The sequence below is a fragment of the Acomys minous genome (genome assembly GCF_964271855.1).
Source record: "Acomys minous genome assembly, chromosome: 4".
Classification (NCBI taxonomy): Eukaryota; Metazoa; Chordata; class Mammalia; order Rodentia; family Muridae; genus Acomys; species Acomys minous.
Window position 1 is genome coordinate 120,144,262 of NC_140486.1, and position 24,412 is coordinate 120,168,673.

Below are 24,412 nucleotides of genomic sequence, written 5' to 3' on the forward strand. Positions count from 1 at the left end.
CTGTGACTGAGGGGGACCTCCTCCCCCTGTATATTTTCTCAAGGAGAGATTCATGGAACTGACTGGTGAGGCTGTGATAAAAGACTGAATCAGAGGAGCTTTATCCCAACACATCAGTCTTCCTTGTTTCCAGCCTAGGCCTAGACTGCTGACTTAGCGAAACAAGCTAGGGGATTTCCTTTCTCTCATGCCTAATCTAGATTGTTTAATGTTTTAAGAGTCAGAATTATATTCATTGACGATTGTACATAGATTGCTCCACATAATTTGTACTACACACATTTTGCTGCCCTTTATTTTAGAAGACATGAAATGTATTGCTATCTCATGTCTCTACATTTTACCTTCACTTAAATTTTCTTAACAATGCCTGATAACCTGAATTGATTATCCGTTTTTCAATTCTGCAGTTTATATTTAATCCCAACTTTTCCTTGTGAAAAAATTTACACTTTAAAATATAGAATACATATTAATCAATATAAGGAATTTCCCCCAAGTTAAAGTTTTATTTTCTTATTATTATAGTTTATTTTGTTATATTTCCAAATGGTAGATAAAAAATGTTTTTTTTTTCTATAACAAGGCCACATTAGCCAGTTTTCTCTGCTGTTCCCTTCTCTAGGAGAAGTGATAACCTTAATGTGGCCTTAGATAGAAGGGTGTCTTCCTCCGTGGTCATGGCAGGTGGAAGAAAGTGTGAGGCAGGAAATAGTTGTTGCACTCACACAACATAAATTCAATATTAAATATGAAAATCTGTGAACTAGACTTTATGTGAAAACTGACTGACTCCTTTTGGCTTAAACCTGCAGGACTGGAGAACTTGTGAGGATCTGGGTTCCCAGGGCAGCAGTCTACCATCTGGAGGTTTCATAAGATTTGTGGCTGGGCTGTAATTCAGAAGGGAAGAACAGCAGAAAGTATCTATGTGGATCTTTGTTATAATAATAAAGAATACTCTTACAAAACATTTCTGATCATGTTTTATGGATTCACACTTTTTTCTTAGTTTTATTCTGGGGACAGTGTGGGTTCTTACCATAGTTCATGCATGGGCAAACTTCAGGAGTTACTTTTCTATCTAACTAATGGGCTATGGGCATTAAACTGAGGTTGTCAGCTCTATGGACAAGCACCCTTCCCCATTAAGCCATGTGTCAGGCCTGGAATAGGATTTTAAAATATTATTCTGTATGTGTAATGTAGATTTTAGTAATAATTAGTTTTAAATTATTGAATTATAACTATTCAATTATTCTTAAATCTAACTGTGGTTTAATAATTTATATACATTTACAACTCTGATCTACCCAATGGACAGGACATTCTCCACAGTTATGTGGAGAGCAGGGACTGACTCTGACATGAACTCTGGTGCCCCATATTTGACCACCTCCCCTTGGTGGGGAGGCCTGGTGGCACTCAAGGAAAGAGTAAGCATGGCTGCTAAGATGAGATTCTTCCTACCATTACTGCCTCTGTGTAAATTTCTGTAAATTTCTGTTAACTAGCAGAGCTGCCCTTTGTATGTGTGTGAGACAGTAGGTTTCTATGGTGTTGTGTTATGGCACTAGGTCTCTGTGTAGCATCAATGGTCCAATCAAAGTTATTTTTAATATGGTAACACTACATATTTATTCATAGGAGAGCAACATTATATTTTTTAGTAAATGCAGCTTGTTAGAAACAAAAATCTATGAAGATAGAAGAAAAACATGTTAAATATTGAGAATAGAAGAATCGTTTTCAACTAGTACACAATATTAGTACCTGGAGGGGACATTAAAGCCTTTGATTATATAACAAATTATTATCACTGTCTGATAGAAAATATAAGGCTATACATCACATTTGAAGATGCACCAAAGATAGTCTCATTACAATGTAAAAAAAAAGTATAAAAAACTGGTTTACATATTCTAACACTCAAACATTGTATATAAATTGTATAAGATTCCTAAATATACATAAGCTTGCAATTTATAGCCTTAGCTTATTTAGCATGGCATTCTGTGTATACTTAGAGTTATGCCAGTGAAATAAAAATAGCAATATCTACAAAGGAACTGTATTCAACAAGCAAGTATGTATCTGAGAATACATTGTAGATGTACACCTACCACGAACCATGCCTTTGTGTGAGGTAAAATATTCCTAACTGCTCTCTTTCCTGGTGGCTAAAACCAACATTCATCTGTTCACACTTAACATCATAACCCACTCCTTGCTTCTTCTGGCCTACCCACAGCTTCTCAGTAAACAAAATGTCTCATGCTTTATGTGGAAGACAATGGACAAGAGAAAGGGGCTGAACGGTCGTCTGCTTTGGCACAAGGAACTGGTCTTTGGCGTTATTTTATTTCCTTAATGTCTAAGCGAAAGAACTTTCTTTTCCTCAATAAATGTTGTAAATCCTTGGACCACGGCTTATTTAGGCAAACAATAATGAAAGTAGTAATACACCAACAAATGCTTTGAAAAACTACCCACTATATAATAACTCTATCACAGTTGAAAAGGAAAATAATTTGTAATGTTTAAGAGTAGATTAATGACAGATTCTATGTATTATGATAATTTTATCACCATCAAGTACCTCAGTTTATACTCAATGACTGATTGTATATTAATGTCATTTTCTGTTCATGGCATTGGGTTTTTCTTATAAGCATCATTCAAAAATGCTTCACAAATTGAAATAATATTTCAGGTACAATATACTAAAACTTATTTTTGTTTTGTTTTGTTTTGTTTTGTTTGTTTGTTTGTTTGACTGTGCATGTTATCTACTGGGGAAATGATTGGATATCTATCACCTCTAAGGCAGTAAAAATGTTCTAAAATCAGTTGTTTCACCTTTACAAATTCTATATTCAAATAACAAAAGACTAATTCTCTGTTTTTTAGAAATAAAAACCCATGTATGGTTACTTTTTGACAACATAGAAGCAGGTTTTAAGTGGGAATATTATGGTGTCCAGGCTTCATATTAGCTTCCCCAAGTGCTTTATGCAGAAACTTTCTGTGAAGTTTCTCATGTGAAGTCTTGAACTCATGTCAATTCATTCCTAACACCTCCACAGATTTGTTGTCTCCTAGTGTTATTTATACTTAGTCAGGTTAATGATGTTTAGAATCTTTCTTTTTCATTACCAAAATTGAGATGAGAGAGAAATTTGAGGAAAAAAAAAGAATACAGGACATTGAGAATAAAAACCAAACAGAGAATAAGTAAAGTTTTGTTTTAAAGATCACAACTAAAGTTGGTGTTTTATAGGAAGGTACATTCCTGAATAAGGAAAACTGAAAGGCTTTAAAGGATGGAGGTCCATTTGTAAGTTTCATAAAATCACTGAAATCAGTCTAAATAAACAAAGCACACACATTGTACATTAGTTTCTGTGAGTTATACTATCAAAATACCATCAATTAATATGAATTTACTGTCTCGATAGTTTAGTGTCTGAAAGTAAAGCGCAAGGAATTGATGGAGCCATGGTTCTACTGAAGTATGCCAGAAAGAACCCTTCCTTTTCTCTTCTTAGCTTCTGGTAGTTGCCTGTAAGTCTAGGTGTTTATTACTTGGTGTAAAAAATCATTCAAATCACTGCCTCCCTTTTCACATGATGTTCTCTGAAGTTACGTGTCCAGATTCCCTTTTGATAGAACAGTCTATTCTACTTCAATGTTAGTTCTCTTTCCTTGAAAGCATGGCAAGGCATTGACGTAAGACTCATCCTAATGAAGTATTAGTTGAGGACATCTTCAAGGACTCTAAATAAGATGGCAATTCACAGATATTGTAATTCGGGAATTACATATAGCTTTAATAAGCAGATGCTCTGTACCATACAGTTGGACAAATTTTTCAGAAGAACCCTTTACAGTAGGATGTATCCCAGTTAGCATAGCAGAAACCATTTCGGAAATATTTTCAAAATAACTTATTATCTCGGTTGTGGTTGGCTTGTTGGTTCACACCCCTAATCTTGGCACTGGGGAAGCTGAGGCAGGAACTTTTTAAATTTCAAGCCAACAAGTGTTTACATGGTGAAAGCTTGTAAAAAAAAATCATCGCAAGTCCTCTAAAACAGATTGTCTTACACCAACTTATAACACACTCACACTTGAGACTCTACAAAAAGTAAAAAGTAAACATATTTTGTTTAGTGGTATTTAAGATAAAATAATTGGGCATTTATTCATTTGTATATAACATTAAAAATAATAAGCACAAAGTGTTTTTTTAAAAATACATGACTTACACTAAAATCTTATGATCTAGAAAGAGCCACGAAGTTACACCCTAGTGCATATTCTAATCAGATTATTTTCAATAAGGTATTCTTCTAAATTTCATCAGTATACACAATATATCTTGATTATATCTATTACATATCTTCTCCAATATCTCCCAGGATTTCTCCATTGCATCTCCTCTGAAAGAACATCATATTCTCCTCATATGTTTAATGGAGTTTTCTCTCTCAGCAGAGAGAACAGTAAACTGGAAAGAGAAAAGGGCCAGGAAGACATTAAAGGCTTCATGCTGTTTGGTGGACATGGAATAAACCCATCCTTTCTGTCCCACAGAGTACTATTTCCTTACCACAGCTTGTTTTCTAAGTGTTATGGACCCCAACTTCAAATAAAAGGCCCAGACTTTATTGACCATCTTACTATATTTAGCATATCTTACTTAGAATGGTTTATATAGAAGCTCAAAGAAGTTAAAATGGCTGTTACTTACTTTTTAATTATTACTTTCCTGTATATGGAAACGTATTATCCCAAAGATTTGAAACAAAGCATTATGTAGTTTTTAATCTTTTCTGAATTAAAGTGTTATTTTAATTTTCTCTCAGTACATGAGAGATTCTAGGACTTCTGCATCTGCATATGTTTTTAAATTTTTTCTTCTTCCTTTATAATTTTCTCATCTCCCAAATATTTATACACAGCTGTTAAAGAATTTGGAGACCTAAATTTACAATAGTAATATATATTTTAACAGAATACTTTAAAGGATATTTTAATGTTATATTATTATACATGCACTTATACTTTTATATATCCTACACTTTTTCTGACATTTTTATCCAAATTTTACTTATAAACTAAAAGTTATACTTCAATTTGATTGAAATTTATAGTACAGCTTCCATGGCAAAAATACAACACATATATTTATGCTCTAACTTGATTGGCTACTTTAAAATCTAACATAAAACATATGTATATAAACATTTTGTGCATATCTATTTTTGAAAATGAGTTTTTATGATATATATTCCTGAGAATGAGATGGCAGTGATAACAGAATATACACTTTCTGTTAGAGAACACAAATAGTTGATATTCAAAACATGTCTGCTTCATTAAACACAATAGCCTAAAAGCTCCTATCCTGTCTGACAAATCCTCAAAAGAGACTTTTTTGAGATTTACAAGTTTTCAGCTTGTTCCGGTTGGGTTTTTCATTTTTTAAAATATATATTCAAATTATCCCTATTTGTAGATGATATGATAGTGTACATAAGTGACCCTCAAAATTCCACCAGAGAACTCCTACAGCTGATAAACACCTTCAGCAAATTGGCCGGATACAAAATTAACTTTAAAAAGTCTGTAGCCTTCCTATACACAAATGACAAGCTTGCAGAGGAAGACATTAGGAAAACCACACTCTTCACTTTAGCCACAAGCAATATAAAATATTTAGGAGTTACTCTAAGCAAGTGAAGGACTTGTTTGCAAAAAATTTCAAAACTCTGAAGAAAGAGATTGAATATGACTTGAGAAGATGGAATGATCTTCCTTGCTCATGGATCGGGAGAATTAACATAGTAAAAATGGCCATCCTACCAAAAGCAATCTACAGATTCAATGCAATCAGTATCAAAATGCCTACACAATTTTTTAAAGACATTGAAAGTTCAATTCTGAACTTCATATGGAAAAACACAAAACCCAGAATAGCTAAAACATTCTTGTACAATAAAAGGTGCTCCGGAGGAGTCTCCATACCTGATCTCAAACTGTACTATAAAGCAATAGTAATTAAAACAGCATGGTACTGGCACAGCAACAGGCTGGTTGATCAATGGAATCGAATCGAAGACCCAGATATGAATCCACACACATATGGCCACTTGATTTTCGACAAAGAAGCCAAATCCATTCGATGGAAAAAGGATAGCATCTTAAACAAATGGTGCTGGTCTAACTGGATGTCTATGTGTAAAAAACTGCACTGGACCCATATTTGTCACCTTGTACAAAAAACTCAAATCCAAGTGGATTAAAGACCTCAACATAAAACCAGAGACACTAAGTCAGTTAGAATAAAAAGTGGGGAAGAGCCTGGAACATATTGGCACAGGAGACAACTTCCTGAACATAACACCAACAGCCCAGGCATTAATGTCAACATTTAATAAATGGGACCTCATGAGGCTGAGAAGCTTCTGTAAGGCAGGAGACACTGTCAAGAGAACAAAGTGACAGCCTACAGACTGGGAAAAGATCTTCATCAACCCTACATCTGACAAAGGTCTAATATCCAAAATATATAAAGAACTCAAGAAATTATACACCACCAAACCAAATAACCCAGTTGAGAAATGGGGCTTGGAATTAAACAGAGAATTCTCAACAGAGGAATATCAAATGGCTGAGAAACACTTAAAGAAATGCTCAACCTCCTTAACCATCAGGGAAATACAAATCAAAACAACTCTGAGATTCCATCTTACACCCATCAGAATGGCTAAGATCAAAAATTCAAGCGACACCACATGCTAGCGAGGATGTGGGGAGAGAGGAACACTCCTTCATTGCTGGTGGGAATGCAAACCAGTACAACCACTTTGGAAATCTATCTGGTGCTATCCCAGAAAAATGGGAATAGGGCTTCCTCAAGACCCCGCTATTCCACTCCTTGGAATATACCCAGAAGATGCTCCAGCACACAACAAGAAAATTTGCTCAACCATGTTCATAGCAGCCTTATTCATAATAGCCAGAACATGGAAACAGCCTAAGTGTCCCTCAGTAGAAGAATGGATAAAGAAACTGTGGTACATATACACTATGGAATACTACTCAGCTATTAAAAACAAGGAATTCCTGAAATTTGTGGATAAATCGATTGAGCTAGAAATGATCTTAATGAGTGAGTTAACCCAGAAGCAGAAAGACTCAAATGGTATATACTCACTTATATCTGCATATTAGCCCAAGGGGCATGTCCCATGAAAGCCTTAACTTACCAGGAAACTGGGACAGAGGGGAGGACATCCTCTTGGGACTCTAGATGAGAGAAGCATGGGAGAATACCAAAGTAGAAGGATCCAGAGAGTCCTAGAAACCTACAAGTAGAACATTATGATAGGCAGATTTGGGCCCAGGGGTCCCGCTCAATTAAGGCACCAGCCAAGGACAATACAGGCCGTAAACTTTAAACCCCTACCCAGATCTAGCCAATGGACAGAACATTCTCCACAGTAGAGTGGAGAGTGGGATATGACTTTCTCACAAACTCTGGTGCCTCACCTTTGACCATGTCTGCTGGAGGGGGAGACCTGGTGGCACTCAGAGGAAGGACAGCAGGTTACCAAGAGGAGACTTGATACCCTATGAACATATACAGGGGGAGGTAATCCCCCTCAGGAGCAGTCATATGGGAGGGGAATAAGGGGGAAATGGGAGGGAGGGAAGAATGGGAGGATACAAGGGATGGGATAACCATTGAGATGTAACAAGAATAAATTAATTTAAAAAAGGAAAAATTAAAAATAAAATAATTTTTAAAAAAAGAAAAAAAAGGAACAATGAGAGAATCAGTTAATACTCAATCAGAAAAGAGAGGTCAATCTCTCTCATGAACATTAAAGGAATATTTTTCAATAAAATATTTAAGAACACATAGAAAAGAACATTGAGCATAGTTAAATAGACTGTATTTTATGGATTTACTCAGGGATGGTTTCCATGAGCAAATTTATCACATCAAAAACACAAGAATAAAAATCACATGGTCATTTCAATTGAAACAAAAAAGGCCTTTGATAAAATTTAGACTTTGTCAACACTTTATCAGCATCCTTTCACAACAGCAACTCTGGAATAATCATATCTCAGGATGTTAGAGGCTCTCTATGACATACTATAAATATCTTGCTAAATGAGGAGTTCCCAAAGCATTCCCCTGAAGATCAGAATAAATGCAAGCATATCCACTGTCATCACTTGTATTCAGTGCAGTGCTAAGGTGAGTGTAATCCTTACTAAAGCAGTGAAATATGAGGAGAAAATAAGAGGGACACAAATAGGAAAGGAAGACGTCAATGTATCCCTATGTGTAGCTTAACTTGATTCTAAATGTCAGAAACTCCAGGAAACTCTTAAAGCTGATAAACACACACACACACGTCAAAGTGGAGATTACAAAATAGCATATCTAAATCCATTGCTAGCCTATATAAAAAGATATATTAAAAAAGAAATCAGCAAAAACAATCTTATTATCAGTAATCTTAAAACAGAAAAAAAAAAACCACAAATGAATCTGTAGAATAAACCCAGGTAGTCGAAGTGCTCAACTATGGAAACTTTGAACACTGAAGAATGACATACACCAAAGATGGAGAGACCTCTTATGCGCACTGACTTGTAATATTAATATTGTGAAAATGGCTTTCTATCAAAATTATTTTACAGATTGCCTGAAAATCCCACCAAGTTTCCAATAAAATTCTCAGGCATAGAAATAGTAATAAATCTTAAAATTTGTGTGAAAAAATAAAAGACAAAAGATAATCAAAGCATTCTTGACAATAAACACACTGCTCAAGTATTCTTGGTTTCAAGTTACCTTCTAGCACTATAGTAAGAAAAATAGCATGATATTAACAAGAACAGCAAATAAAGAAACCTTTTTTAGTGGAATACATTTGAGGATATGCATATAAGTCCACATATTTAGGACCTGGCTCTTGACAAAATTGCTCAAACAAAAATTTTAGAAAAGACTGCATCTTTAACAATGGTATTTTTGAAAACTGGATAACCACATAAAATCAAACAAAATTTGATCTTTTTGTCTAATCCTCCACACATACTAATTCCAAATGGATCAACAATCTCAATATTAAACCTCAAACTCTGAAGCTTGTTTTATGATATAGGCTCAAGTAAGTAACTTGATTTTAAATATCAGAAACTCTGCATTTAGGAAATAAAAAAAGGAAATAAGAAAAATATTCAAATAGTGGGCCAGCTTTTGCAAACAAAGGAAATTGTTATCTGACTGAAGTTACAGCCTACAGATGGGAAAACAAATCTTTGTCAGCCACCCATTTGACCAAGGGTTGGTGTCTAGAATAGACAAGGAACGGAAAATTAAACACTAAGAAAAAATAATTCAGTGTGGGCTCTGGAATGTAACAGAGAATTGGGAAAAGAAGAAACACATGCAACTAAGAAATACGTTTAGAAGTGTTCACTGTCTTGAGCCATGAGGGAAATGCAAGTTAAAATTACTTAGTTAAATCATCTAAGATTGACACACTCAGAATAGTAGATACTGGTAAGGTTATGGAAAACAGAGAACTCTAGTAAAATTTTGCGGCAGTTCATATTGGTGCGACCTCTATGGAAATGAGTATGGTAGTTGCTCAGAAAATCAGAAGTAGCTCTACCTTATGACTCCCGGGATGTTACCCAAAGGATTCGTATTCTACCACAGAGACACATGGCCATCCATGTTCATAGCTGCTCTGTAAACAGTAGCTAAAGCATGGAAGCAGTTGAGAGAGACATCTATCAACTGATGAATGATGGATGAAATGTGGCAATGGGATTTCATTAAATTATAAAGAAAAATGGAAATGGAAAACTGAGTGAGGTAACCAAACCCAGAAAGTCAATTATCACATGTTCTCACTCATATATAGATTTTTTTTTAACCAGAATGCCCTCAATCTCACAGAGATACACCTGCCTATGCCCCCAGAATCCCAAGTGCTAGCATTAAAGGTGTGTGTGTGCCACCACTACCTGGAACTTATGGATCTTACCATCAAGTCTTGACTTGTATGTTTAATTTCAAGTACTCATGGAATCCAGGAAACTAGAAATGGGTCATTGATAGGGAGAGAAAGAAAAGACTCTGAGAGGTAATAGTACAATGCAGGTGATATGAAGGGGAGAAAGTGAATAGTGGGGAGGAGATTTAAGTTGGAAAAGTGTTGGTAGTGTATGAGAAAGGAGGAGTGTTGGATAACGAACTCTATAGCTGTTATATGTGCTTAATAGTAGGCTTCCATATGGATTTCTCAAACATTTTATCATCTATATTGTGGTCTATCTATCTATCTATCTATCTATCTATCTATCTATCTATCTATCTTCCCGTTAGGATTTCTCTCCTTCTATGCATTATCTGTCATCTATCTCCCTGTCACCTATCTGTCTATATATTGTATATCTACCTACCTATCTATATTCCTGTAAGAGTTTAACTGAAGTTGCCTTCAAGAAGCTATGGATTCCCAACTAAAATTTTGTGTCCTCTATGAGATACTTGGAACCTGAACCCAAAAAGATATTTTAAAAAGATTATTCAACCTGATCAAATAGGTTTTATCCCAGAGATGCAGAAATGTGGAAACACATATAAATCAATAAAAGGCAAAATCCTTATGATAGTCTCATTAGACACAGAAAAGGCCTTTGACAAAAATCCAACACTCCTTAATGATAAAAATGCCTGTAGTTCTAGAGAAACAAGGGCCATATCACAAAACTACAAATGTAATTTACAACAAACATAAAGCTAACACAAACAAAAATAGAGAGAAACTCAAAGCAATTCCACTAAAATCAGAAACAAACAAACAAAAAAGATGCCCACTCTTTCCATATCTAATCAATATTGTTTTTAAAGCCTTAGCTAATGCAATAAGACAACTGTGTAATATCAAGTGGATACAAATAGGAAAGAAAGTAGTCAAATTATCTTTACTTGTAGATGGTAATATTTTACCAATAAAAGAACCCAAAAACATTACCAGGAAATGTCTGTAGCTGATAAACACTTTAACATCATAGTAGAATATAAAATAAACACACACAAAATCAATAGTTTTTTTGTGTACAAATTACAAACAGACTGAGAAAGAATAAGAGAAATAACATTTTCCAAATAATATTTTTAAAACACTTTGGATAACTATAAACAAGCAAGTCATTAAAACAAAGTCAATTGCTTCCCAAGTTCTTTTCCTAATGGTTCTTTCAAAGCGACACGTGTATGACCTGTGCTGCTTTCTAGTGGTTTCTTACGATTTGGAAGGAATTCACCTGATAACTTCAAATTCACCTCTCTGCTGAACACCCAAAATATTGTTTATTCAAGAACTAGGTTGACAGTTGCTTATAGGCAGGAATAGTGTTCTCTTTGGCATTCTATATTCTTACTAGAAACAAAATTTCCAATGCTTTTGTTGTTTGCAGATATGTCCTTGTCCTTCTGCCTTTAAGTTATACAACTCTAGTACCAGAGGTCAAGAATAGTGACTATTACATTCCCACACATTTTATCCCTAGGAATCCCATTTTATGTATGCTTATTAATATGCTGAAGCAATAAATTAGTATCAATGTAGACCCTGTTGAAATGGCAAAATAGGCATTTGCTCTTACTCATGTAGTGGATATGATGACAAACTGAGCCTCTTAATGTAAGAAAAATATTTTCTGTCAATGAAATTCACACTAGTTGTTCCATTCAGTAAGGTTTTTTTCCTAGTGTACCATGCAGACACTTCAAGAGGCAAAATTGTTTATAAGTTTTGGCAACATGTCTATGTCTTTGGAGAAAATACAAGTTCATCTGTGCAGGAAAGTCACCGTCTGCATACACGAGTCAGGTTCATCCTGAGAAGGAAGCTAATGTGAAATTGCATTTTTACACAAAACAAGTTTTATACGATAAATATGGTCCTTCTCTCTAGTGAGCTCTTACCCCAAGGAATGTAAATGCTCCCCTGCTGCCCTTGCCATCACTTATAGGAGAATGTGTACCTGTAGGGATGAGTTTTTAGGAACACATTTTCTTATTGTAAAGACTTACATTTCCAGGACATTGCTTGACATCTTGTATTCTGATTCTTGGTTGCTTCTCCACCTCTTTTAACACACTGAATATATATATATATATATATATATATATATATATATATATATATATATATATATATATATATATATGCCTTCCCATAGTTCCTGATTTTTATTTTGTTGTTTCTTTGTATTTTTTCTTTTTAGTACTTTAACAAAATTATATCAAGTGAGATTATCCAGTTATAGAGACACACACTGAAGCAAGGCTACAGATACGGGAGGTTGTTTCCCCTTTCCTATGCTAAAACATTTATTCTTTCCCATTTCTTTTACAAACAATTTTATTCATTATTTGAGCATTTTATTCAACAGGTTTGATTATATTCATTTCCTATCTCCTCTTTCCCCTTTCTCTTCCTTTCCCATCCTTTTCTTTCTTTCTCTTTTATACAAACACACTGAATAGTGCCTTAGAACCTCGACCACGTCATCCAACCTTCTGTAGAGACGTTGGCTTCCTGCACGGAAAATAACGTTCGCCGCGGAGGTGAAAGTGGCAGCGCTCTTAGTGACAGCCGTAGTCACCTGATCCCAGGGAGGACACACAGGTTCTTCAAGGCACACCTGAAGTCTCCGCGGAGCTGCTTTGAACAAACCATGGCCCAGGAACCCAGTGAAGAGACAGCCGCCAACAACGTGGAACCAGTAGAAGAGGAGAAAGATAAGGACAACCAGGAGAATGAGGAACACATCAAAACGGGCACATATCTTGTAACAGTTCCAACTGCCATGGTGAAGTTTTCAAAGCCCAGTAAAAAGAAAGAGGATTCTGAGACATTATCGGACCTAAAAGACAGTGATTCTTTCAAGGGGTCATTCGGCTTGGGCGGTCTAGTTTTCCCTTCTTTACAGCGTTTCAACAATATTTACTCCTTTAATATTTTTCTCTCGCTGGCGATCTTTGCTCATGGTAAGATGGAAGAGCGGGGTTGTTCTGGTGAGGGGACGGGTGAGGAAGATGTGGGGCTGACACACAGTGGGAGGGAGAGGACAGTGGGTAAACTATGATTTGTTGTCTGTCAGACATGAATGGAATCAAAACCAGTTTACCCTATGATCTGCTATTGCCACCTTCTTTGCAGTGTGAACTTCACGCTGTGGGTATCAGCTTCTGGCCTCCAGAAGAGAGCTGATGAGAAGGCAGAGTAGTGTTAGTTCGTGTTATTTGATGACCACCTTCAGTTGAGGGTTGTATCTTTTGCAGATACACTTGAAATCAGCATTATTGTCATGACCTAGTTTCTGCTGTCAATTTTGAAACACTGACAAAGTAGATTTCTGTCTGGATTTTGTTTTCTCATCTTTGAATTGTTAGGGTGATGAGATTTTAAGTGGTCTACATCACAGGAAGAAACATATGGTTGTTTTTATCCACATGTCTTCTCTTTCCTCTTTTCTCTTCCTTCTCCTCTCCTTCTATTTTAGATGTATATTTTCACACCTAATTTTCCAATAAAAAGTCTATTGTCTCCAAACTCCATTGATTCATTTCTGAACTTAATTTAATTTGCAATAGGTCTTCTTAAGCTGGATTTTACATATGCCCTCCATCTTCTACCTGCCTCTCACATTTAGACATTGCCAGTGAGAGGCTAGGGTAGTTGATAGCAAAAGCGTAGCCAGGATCTTCTTTGGTTTTCTGATTTGGCTGGTGATTTTCATACCAGGAGCAACACTGGGTGATTAAAGTCCTCAGAGGTAAAGTTAGGGAATAGATATTCTATCAGAAGCAATCATGAGTGTTTCAGCAGCACCAATGTCTGGCCCTTGTAACTGCTGTGGCAGCAGACTACCAGGTGATCAGTTGGTTGTCAGAGGTTGAGGAGCTTTAGGAATGTATGGGCTCCATGCAAACCAGGGACTGTATGTGGAAATTGGACAACAGTACCTATGGTTACTGCAGCAATTATCTGTGTTCCACTTTCTAGACATATCTTGAGATTTAGTTTGTAACTATTTTCAGTTTCAACAGAAATCTTTTTGTAACTATTCCTTGTATCAAGTTATTTTGCCCCCTAGTATTATTTTTTCTTCTTTACCTCCTAGAATGTGATTCTACACACATAAGGCTACAATTTATTTATTTCACATTCTATAGTGATTGAGGCTGAATGAATACATTTAAAAAAAATTAAACTTCATAGAATCCTAGCTATGGTAAGGGTTACATTTAGATATCCAAGTTGGTCCCAAATGTCTTTATAGTCTCAATGTAAAGAAACAAGTAAACATCCATTATATTATGAAAGTTCTCATAATTGTTACATAGTACAGTTGCAAAGAGGGATAATATGACACAACCATAATTGATATTTCAGAAACTACTACTAGCCATGGTTAAAATAGTTTCTAATGTTCAGCTAAAATATTTGACAAATGTTAGTAATTTATTTTTTTATAGGTTTTATTCATTCATATTATGAAATAAGCTTAAAATCAGTATAAATTAAAGTTCTCTTTGTATAATTATAATTGTGGTATATTTTGTCTATTAAAATATATTGAGTATATTGCCTTTTGTGTTTCTCTTGACTTTCTAGGTATTGTAGGTGCTCTTGTGGATCTGAGTTTGACAGAGTATGAAAAAGAATTTGCTCTGTCAAGGAGAGAGAAATTCACATTGGATTTCAGTGATTACTTTGCATCTTTCCTGGCAGCAATATTTGTAGGACACTATGGAGGCAGAGGGAACAGGTCGATATGGGTGGCAGTTTCCTCCTTTACAGTAGTAATAGCATCAATTACATTTGTTTATCCTTACGTTTACTATGTAATTATAAGACCAGTGGAAGCAAGTCAAGGTGAGATTTTTCAAATGTACTATCACATACTAAATTGTTATTTGTAACATTAATCCAAATATATATTTTTTTTCTGTATTTAGGTGACCATGCATAAGAACCAAATACCTGTAGCCCTCTGATTTAACTTGAAGAGAAAACGAGACTATTTTGGGCAATATTGTAGGCTATTTTGAAAAGTTAGTTTCTTCTATACAATTTTATATATGTCACAAACCTAACAACATACTTTAATTATTTTCCTTGTTCTCTTCAAAGCACAGATACACATAAGTGCAAATACAGGAATAAGCCTACACATACACAAAAGGTAACTTTTCTACCTGCCTGCAGCATTTCAAATATTGGACTCTACTCTTTGACTACCATTTGAATCTCTAAAGATGGCAGCTTTGTCACATTGTTCATTCTACAACCATAACTATTCCTAGTATCTATCTGTTTAACATGGAGTGTTTTATTAACACTATTGTCCAGCATCCCTCCTTCTCAGGTGCAGCCTTTTATATATATGTGTTAAGCTGGGGTATAACAAGAAATGACGAAAAAGGGAGATGGATATGTGTGAATATGTATAGATGCTTTTGGAATTTATAATGCATGGTATAGTTATGGTGTTTATAAAAATATTATATTTAAGCTGAGCATGGTGGCCCACACCTTTAATCCCAGCATTCGGGAGGCAGAAGCAGGTGGATCTCTGTGAGTTTGAGGCCAGTCTGGTCTACAAAGAGAGTCCAGACCAACCAAGGATACACAAAGAAACCCTGTCTCAAAAAAAAAAAATATTTACAAGTAGTTAATATGAAGCACAATCATTTAATGTTAATATAATTGCATACTATGTAATGCACACTAATGTAGGCAATGTATATTACACATTTTAATATGTTTTTACATTTATAGAACTGACATTTGCTTCAATGATATTATGAGTTATGAAAAGGAGGGAATGAAAAGTGTTTCCCTTCTTTATTCTCTTAAAAGTATTCTAGCCATAAGTTGTAGAATCCTCAGGAACTTGTCTTGAAAAATATTATAAATTCTCATGAGTAGTTAAGATCATGTACTACTCTTGCAGAGGACCTGCATTTGGTCCCAAGAATGCATATCAGGGAGCAACAAAACGTCCATAACTACAGCTCTAGGGGATCTGAGACCCTTTTCTGGCCTCTGTGTGCCTGGCTTAAACAAACACATTATTGAAAAATAATAGTAAATATTTAAAAGGTTGATATCAGTGCTAAGGCATTATGGCGGTAAATATTTTTTCTTCCTATTGATCTTCATCATGTCATCTACATTCTCAACATATTTTTACTTGATATTATGTGCATAAATCTATTTGACTATACAATTATATTTCAGTTTATTTGAACTGCATTACATGCACATGCATACACATGCATGCATGTGCACAACACAAACACACACAGACACACAGAGAGAGGGGGGAGGGGAGGGAGATTCTGCATTTGTTTGTTTTAACTACCCCTCTTCTCTTATTATTATTATGCCTCCTGATTTTCTTTTCTGCTCTTTCCTTCTTGTGCTTTCTTGATTAGATGCCAGGTTCATCTTTATGAGGAGCATTCTGAGCCCTTTTGGTACAGTCCAGAGCTCTCAATTTTCAATTTGTTATCTGTTGCATGATTCTATCTGTTATATGCCATGATGGCTGGTTCATATTCAATGCGCATGTAGAATATGTGTGCCTCCAACACATATTTCACCACATCTTGAAAAACTCAACACAAAATTTCTCCACAAATTCATTAAATATCCATTCTACATTGTCACCTTTGTTTTCTAGAACCTAATATAGTGTGACCATCCACACTTATATCTTAGATCAGCTTTTTGGTGATAACCTAGTGTGTTTCTAACTTACTCAGAATGAAGGCAACATTCCTTACTTTCATTAGGACTGCTGGATAGTGAAAACCCACTTTCTCTGGTCCTCATAGTTGTTATTTCACTTCATTTATAGCTTTTTTCTGTCTGCCAACATGACACATCAAAACCATTCGAATCTCTAGTGAGAGCCCTCAGCTACATTGTCTCACTGTCCTTTTCTCCTGCCTGTAAACCATGGGAATGAATCATGCCTCTGCCCTTTCTTCTAAGCCATGTATAAGCAGAGTCCTGTGATGAATCTGCTGTTTCTAACCAGAAGTGCCACCTTCTTCACAAATGGGCCTCTACTCCTAAATGTCATCATAGTTCACACTTCATTCTATCCTTTGAAAAAACTTCAGTTTTTTTTCTACTGAATGCCTAAGTTGCCCTATGTTAGATGGAAAATGTCATCATGGAGGAAAATTGCCTTAACTTCTTAAGATTGAAATTTCTCTTTTGCCTACATTGCATCTTATCATTCTTCCCATCTTCCCTCCAGTTAAATGAAGGGGTGACCTCTAGCGATCATTCTGGATGTGCTGCCTCAGACTTTGTTCCCTGAGATCCTTTTACTGCTATCAGCAAGTCACCCTTCTCTAAGGTCTCACTCACCAATGCTTAAATGCAATCACATTCTTCTCATTCCATTTAAAAATTTTGAGAGCTTCTTCATTGTTACTTAATTTAATTAATTTTTATATATTCACCCCATCTCTGTAAAAGTAACTTTTACTATTCTGTTTCAATTGTCTGGGAAGATTACTGCTTCCTCCTGCTAACCTAGGCCTAAAACATTTTTAGTCTCTGAGACTTACTGCTTACACACCCTTAGTTGTTTTTTCTGTACTCTGAGATGGCTGGTTCAACACAGCTGTTCTGGCTCAAACTCTTCTCCTAGCTGACTTATTTAATCTGGCTGCTCTATCAGACTGGAATTGCTCTGCTTGGCCTCAAACTAACTCAGCAATCTTTGATAATCTTTTCTTGTCTTCTCATTTTCTGGCCTCTTTCATCTTCACCTGAGTTCTCATTCTCTCTCTCTCTCTCTCTCTCTCTCTCTCTCTCTCTCTCTCTCTCTCTCTCTCTCTCTCTCTCTCTCTTCTCTCTCTCTCTCTCTCTCTCTCTCTCTCCAACTCATATATCTATGCTGTATTGGTAAAAACTGCCTCCTCCTTCTGGGAAACTGCCTCTTAAGTAGCTTCTCTTTCCTCTCTCTTCTCATGATAGTTGGGCATATCTTATCCTGTCAAATCCTCTGTGATTCATCACCTTTTCTGCCACTCAATTAGACATCACTTTCAAACACTGGTGTTTCCTTTTGCAAACTAACTTTATCTTTGCCTGGGATTAAAGCCATGTACACCATGCCTGGACCTAAGCATTCCTTTACCTGATAGTTGCTCTATACCAGGCTGGCCTAGCAGTTAGATCTGTTTCCCTCTATCTCCTGGATTAAAGGCTTGTTTGTATTCCATCTAGGTCACATAGACCTAGAAGGTCTTTGGATGTTATCACTTTCCAGAACAGCCATGTTTTAAGTTAACATTCCTCTACACCTCTCCTAGTCCATCTTTAAACCCTTCCCACATCTTGTCTTCCCAAACATTCCTGTATTCTACCCTCCCTCTAATCCCTTTTACTTCCACAGTTAGTCACACTCAAAGTAATTGCTGCCTTTAAAACATAAGTGTTACATTGTAATTGGGAAAGGAGGGGTATTTTAAATTCCATAGAAAATTTTAAATATTTGTATCTTTTGAGTGTTTCCCATCTATGTGTGCATACACACCATGTGCATGCTGGTGCCTGAGGAGGCTAGAGAGGTTCAAAGATTAGATTTGTTATGGCAGTGTGAAACATTTGTTTTCAGAAACAATTCAATGGAAAGATGAGAAGTGTGATCCTTAATAGTATGTAGAAAAGTAAGGTAAACTTTCTAGAATAAGGCAGAAGTAAATGGGCTCAGGAGATGTTTTATGACTGTCATGAGCCTGAAGGGCATTCTTGATTTTCCTCACCATGGAGTCAAATTGGAATTTGAACACCACATGGTTTTCTTCAGCTCTAAAATTATAATTAGAGATCATGTAAAAGAGAGCACTCCATGTAAATTGAGTCTCTAATTTGACTTAGGTTATAACTTGACTGACAGCTTGCATTTTTTGAAGGAGAGCAAAGGTATATAGAAGTGTTACATAGAAGGGGTTACTGAGATAGTTAACAGAACCATTCCAACAGATTTTTAAAGGCTATATAGAATCACATAAGACATTAGCTGAAAATATAAGGAAAAGAATAATTAAAAATTAGTGACTATTATATGCTCAGCCATAAATGGGCCCTAGAAGGGCCACAGAACTTTGCAGCAGAAAGGACAGAAGATAGAGCTGAATGAGATAGAGGGCATGGGAGGAAGTGTGAAATACTGGACTTAGGCATGAAGTGCACATTGTAATCTTGAACTTTTGGATGCTGTGAGGATCTGTACACAAATTATCCAAGATATCCGTGAACACTCTAACAAGGTGAGGAAATTAGCTCTTAGGTGCCCATGCATTCCTGTAGATATATTTGGAGCGAGATGTTGCTGAGCAGGGGGAGGCGGTTGAGAGAGAGAGAGAGAGAGAGAGAGAGAGAGAGAGAGAGAGAGAGAGAATGCAGCAGTAGGATCCTTGATGAGGTGTCCATGCTTCCGCAAACAGCCCTTCCCCTGTCAATTCTCACCAGTCGTTCTGTAAACAACCCTTCACCAGTAAACAATTTGAACATAACTCAGTGAGTCCTGACAAAAGAAGGTCATGAGTTGGGAAGAGGGATCCAGTTGGAAAGGAAAGGCCAATTAGTAGGAGCGTAAGGCAGACAGAAAGAGAGAAGAGATAAAATTGATTGGCGTATACCATATATGTGTATTAAAATGTCACAAAATCAATTGAACACTGTATGATTGTTATATTTCCAAAAACAAAAAAGGATAGCATGCTGGGTCAAATCACAATTTCAGGACATCTTCCCATTTTCCATTGAGTTATGAATTAGTCCACAGAAATTAAGACAAAAACTAGTGCAGTACGTTGTATCTGTCTCTTTATTAGTGTTTCTACAATAACATTTTAAGAGAATGTGCTAAATTTCACTCAAGATGGTCATAATAGATATGGTTTCATATCACCTGCTTAGCTCTAACAATCTACTAAGAAGGATAAACACATAAACCCTATAACCAAGTGAAAGAAAAAGAAATAAGCTGTAATCCAAAGGATTTTAAAAATCTAATGGGTATATGACCAAGGAATCCTTATGATTTAATACCTTGTTTTGTGATCCCATGTACACCTAGTTTTCTTTTTGCTGTGAAAATATGCCAGATACAAACAAGTTAGAACTAAGAAAGGTGTGGGTTTTTTTTAACTCATGGTTTCAGAGTTCTCTCTCCAAGGGTGCTAGTCGCCATTGACTTTGAGCCTATGGTTAACCAGAAAACTAGGAGTGTTTAAAGGAATTCTGTTTTCCTGATGGTGGGGACAAAGAGGAATGAAGAGAGGAAAGAGCTAGGATGAGATATACCTTTCAGAGAGCAGGTGGTGTCTACCTCTAACAGTTCTAGGAAATTTCCACATATCAACAGAAAATTAAATATTTAATACCCAAGATTTTAGGGAGGTATTTTATAATCAAATCATAGAAGCTTAAGTGTCTAAAATAGGAAATTATTTAAGCAAAGTAGTAATGCACATGTAATTTTAAAATTCCTAAAGATAAGACCAAGGGACTTAACTTAGATAAGAGATGCTCCTGGGCATTGCAAATACTTTTAGTCTGGAGACAAAGTCAGAAGAGGATGCAAAGTACAGGAAAATAAGTGCATTGTACTCTTTATGTATAAATGTGTATAAGTATATCTGAGTACATGTAATTCTGTGCATATCAATAATCACATTATTCATAATCGGTGTGTCTCTTGCAGTATTCTCTTATTGTGCAATGTTATTTTGAATATGATCATGAATTGATTGCATGACTACACTCAATGTAAAGAGAAACTCATGCTGGTGATAGCAACTACAACTGTACATTATCTTTGAACTCAATTTAATAAAATGTATTTCTTATCTTTCAAAAGAGTTGTGCGACCCAGATGAATTGGGAGTGGCAAGTTGTGAGAGGAAATTGGCACACAGAACATTATGTTTCTATCTCTTCCTCTTGGGGCAGAGTCTCCATGGACTAGCTGGAATGCCAATGTTGATCCTTGGTGTGACTTTCGTTTATGACCATGTTCCCCTCTACTCATCTGGCTCTTATATAGGCAAGTTTTTAAAATATGCGTAGTCTATTTTAATATTAATCAGATTTCTGTCTGGCGTATCTGATATAGAAGCACTGTTGGAACTGTGATGACAGTGTACTAACCAGAGATGACTTGTTAGTATAACTTCAAAATCACATTGATGTACCTAACTGGAACACGAGATAGATCTTCTAGACGTCACTGAAAAGAATTAGAGGAAGAGAAAATACATGTGTTCTTTAAGTTCAAAATATTCTCTTTTCCTCTCTCTTTTTCTGAGTGGGAATAGGGATACGGAAGGATAGGGTAGAGCGAGAGGTCTGGAGAGGGAGATGGAAATAGCTGAACACAGTGTCATCTCTTCCATTTATAATATCTTATGCAAATTGTGTCCTATATTAAGCAAGCAATGATTCACCCCCAAATAATCTATCTGATAATCATTAAAGAATTCTGGTCTTAGTAGACCACAATGAAGTAGTATTTTCACAGATATAGATATCATTTTTAAAACTATAAACTTATTTTGTACTTGCTTTGAAAATGACTCTAGTGACATACTACAGAAAATATAGTATATGTTCATATGATATTGATATGAATAAAATTATGCTACATTAAATTTATAGATTTAATAAGATACATAATTAAATTATCTGAGTATCTAATACTTGATTAGATAAGAGAAAAAGCCACCCAGCTGTACTGTCACACAGCAGTCTAGATGGTTCTCTGCCTTGTCTTAGGTGAGATTAACAGTCACAATCAGTAGACACCGAGTAAAGAAGATGGCCTTTATGATAAGATCAAGTCTCACTGAAGCAGTGTAGAGTCCTAACAGGGTAGACTGACTGTTGCCAAAGAAGCAGTGATTGTGGTTCAGGACCAGCATCAACCATGATATTGTCATCAGCTTCTTGCACTACTTTATTAGAATTATTCCAGAAAATATTTTAACTCTCCTCCCCCTTTACTCCCACTCTTGTTTCGCCCGCTCTATCAAATAGAGAATAGCAGGAAAAACTAATATATCACAGATAGTTCAGTTGTATTTTGCATGACCAAGGGAAACTGTGAAGGTGTTTGATGCTCTGTTTATTTTCAAGCTGTTGGGGATGCTGCACAACAGATCGGATACATTCTGGGTTACATAGTAGGAACTATGGGTACTCAGCCTCCTCATGATGTAACTGTGAATCCGGAGTAAGTCTTACTCTTTACATTTCTAAATAAATCATGTTGCAAAAAATACTTGCTGAATAGATACCATAGGTCAAGAAATATTACATAGAAAATGTATGCAACTATGAATAATGTAAACATAAGTACATTTATAGCGTACCATTCTATTTTTACTGTTTGAAGCATAACTAAAACTGTTACTTAACAATTCATTAACATACAATGAAGATGTATTAATTTTTATTTTATATTTTTAGCTGTTATTTTTTGCAGTATATATGTGTCTGCATGATGTGTGAGAGGAACCTATGGACTAAAGAGCACTGTGGTCCTTTGAAACTTCCATATGGCTACATGGAAACCTAACCATGTTCCTGCAAAGGGTGTCCAGTGCTCACAATCTCTCTAGTCAGTTCTCCAGCCCCCCAGAAAAGATTTTCCATGGTGGAGGAGATGCAAATAATAGTATAGAGTATTCATTAAATTCTGTACATCTTACCCCTAAGTAATTAAAAAAAATTCTTAGTAACTTTGAAAATTATTCTATTGGTGTCAGCATTGATTAAAGACAATAGGTGCTGATACTTCACAGTCACTCTGTGAAACACAAATTTAGCAAATCTCAGTACAGGGTCCTTCATATCCCCTTTCTATCTTTCTAGCTGCTAAGCTCTATGAAAAGAAAAGGAAACCTTTAGGATGTAAAGGGGTCCTATCAGACACCTGGAAAGACTACAGAAGTGTCAAGTACACTTAATACAAAGGACTCTAAAGGAAGGCATTTATATGGAATGTGACCTCAAGGATCAAATACCATTTATGAGAAAAGATTGCAACTTACAGAGCAAAGCTCCTTACTACACAGGTCTAGGTACAAGATTAAAAGGAGAAGGATAAAGAAGCAAGTTGTGTCTTATCTGAAGCACAAATGAAAATGGAGAAAATTTTAAATAGGAACAAAGAGCAACCACTGCTACCTGACTAGTGCTACTTAAAAGGGAATAGGGAAAGTTGGGCTCTGATAGGAGCAAAAACAAATTATAACGTTGAGGTCTAACAACTGACATTTTTCATCAAAACCCAAAATTAACATTGATGACTTACAAATGAATCCAAATAACTGGAAGATTCTTCCTCTCCCTCCAATATGTATGATTTGTCTTTTGAAATGCGCTTAATTAAAATCTTCTTTCTTTATTCAAGTGGAACTACTGATGGCCTTGTAGTGTGGCAGAAACCTTGGTGGCTTGGCTTCTTTATAAGTGGTACACTTGCATTGATTGCAGGTTTTCCATTGTTATGTTTTCCAGCTACTTTGCCTGGTGAGTATAAAAACCTAGTAATTAGTTAGAATAAATTTACTCTCTGCTTCCATTCTCAAAGCACAGATCAACTACATTTCCTTATAAATATGTTCTCCTATGAGTGTTGCCCTGTGACAAAGAAATAGTATCATAATATTGTTCTTCTTTTTTCCATATAAATTTATATCATAACCAAATATTATATTCATATACTACATTTTCATTAGTATATATTCATATTGCTCATTATTTCTTTTTAATAGTCCCCTTTTTATTTAATGTGCATAGACATCTTTTAAAAGTAAAGTATACTCAAATATATTTAACTTGTGTCTAATTCAGATTATCTAGAGCACAGAACTTACAGAACGAATCTACACATATTATTTGTATATACATATACATGTTACAACTCATAGATTCAACTAATCTTGCAATGTCTGTCTATGAAAAGGAGCTCAGTATATGGTCAATCTATGAGGCCAGAGTTCTCAAGAGAAGAGAAGAGAAAGAAGAGCAGGGAAGAAAGAAAATAGAAATGAAAGATGAAAGTACAGTTTCAAAACTCAAATAGTTCGGTTTTGTTTGTTAAGTTTTTCTACACAGAGTTTCTCTGTGTAGCTCTAGCTGTCTGGAACTCACTCTATATATTATATACCATGTTCACCGCAAACTCAAAGATCTGCCTGCCTCTGCCCCCCAAGGGCTGGTATTAAAAGTATGCACCATGACCACCTGGCTAAATGATC

At 35.7% G+C, this 24,412-nt stretch overlaps 2 protein-coding genes across 2 annotated transcripts in view; both read left to right on the plus strand.

Moving 5' to 3' along the window:
• The window catches only part of LOC311595772 (solute carrier organic anion transporter family member 6C1-like), a gene marked incomplete at its 5' end in the record, with an annotated part of 70,794 nt that extends 69,827 nt beyond the window's left edge, over window positions 1-967 (plus strand). Inside the window, one exon of the mRNA XM_084778742.1 lies at window positions 816-967. The remainder of the gene's footprint in view (window positions 1-815) is intronic.
• Window positions 1-24,412, plus strand: part of LOC311595773 (solute carrier organic anion transporter family member 6C1-like) — a gene marked incomplete at its 5' end in the record, with an annotated part of 102,713 nt that overhangs the window by 10,090 nt on the left and 68,211 nt on the right. Inside the window, 5 exons of the mRNA XM_084778743.1 lie at window positions 12,635-13,099; window positions 14,730-14,990; window positions 21,010-21,195; window positions 22,284-22,380; window positions 23,563-23,681. Of these exons, the coding sequence (XP_084634869.1) occupies window positions 12,635-13,099; window positions 14,730-14,990; window positions 21,010-21,195; window positions 22,284-22,380; window positions 23,563-23,681 (1,128 nt within the window). The remainder of the gene's footprint in view (window positions 1-12,634; window positions 13,100-14,729; window positions 14,991-21,009; window positions 21,196-22,283; window positions 22,381-23,562; window positions 23,682-24,412) is intronic.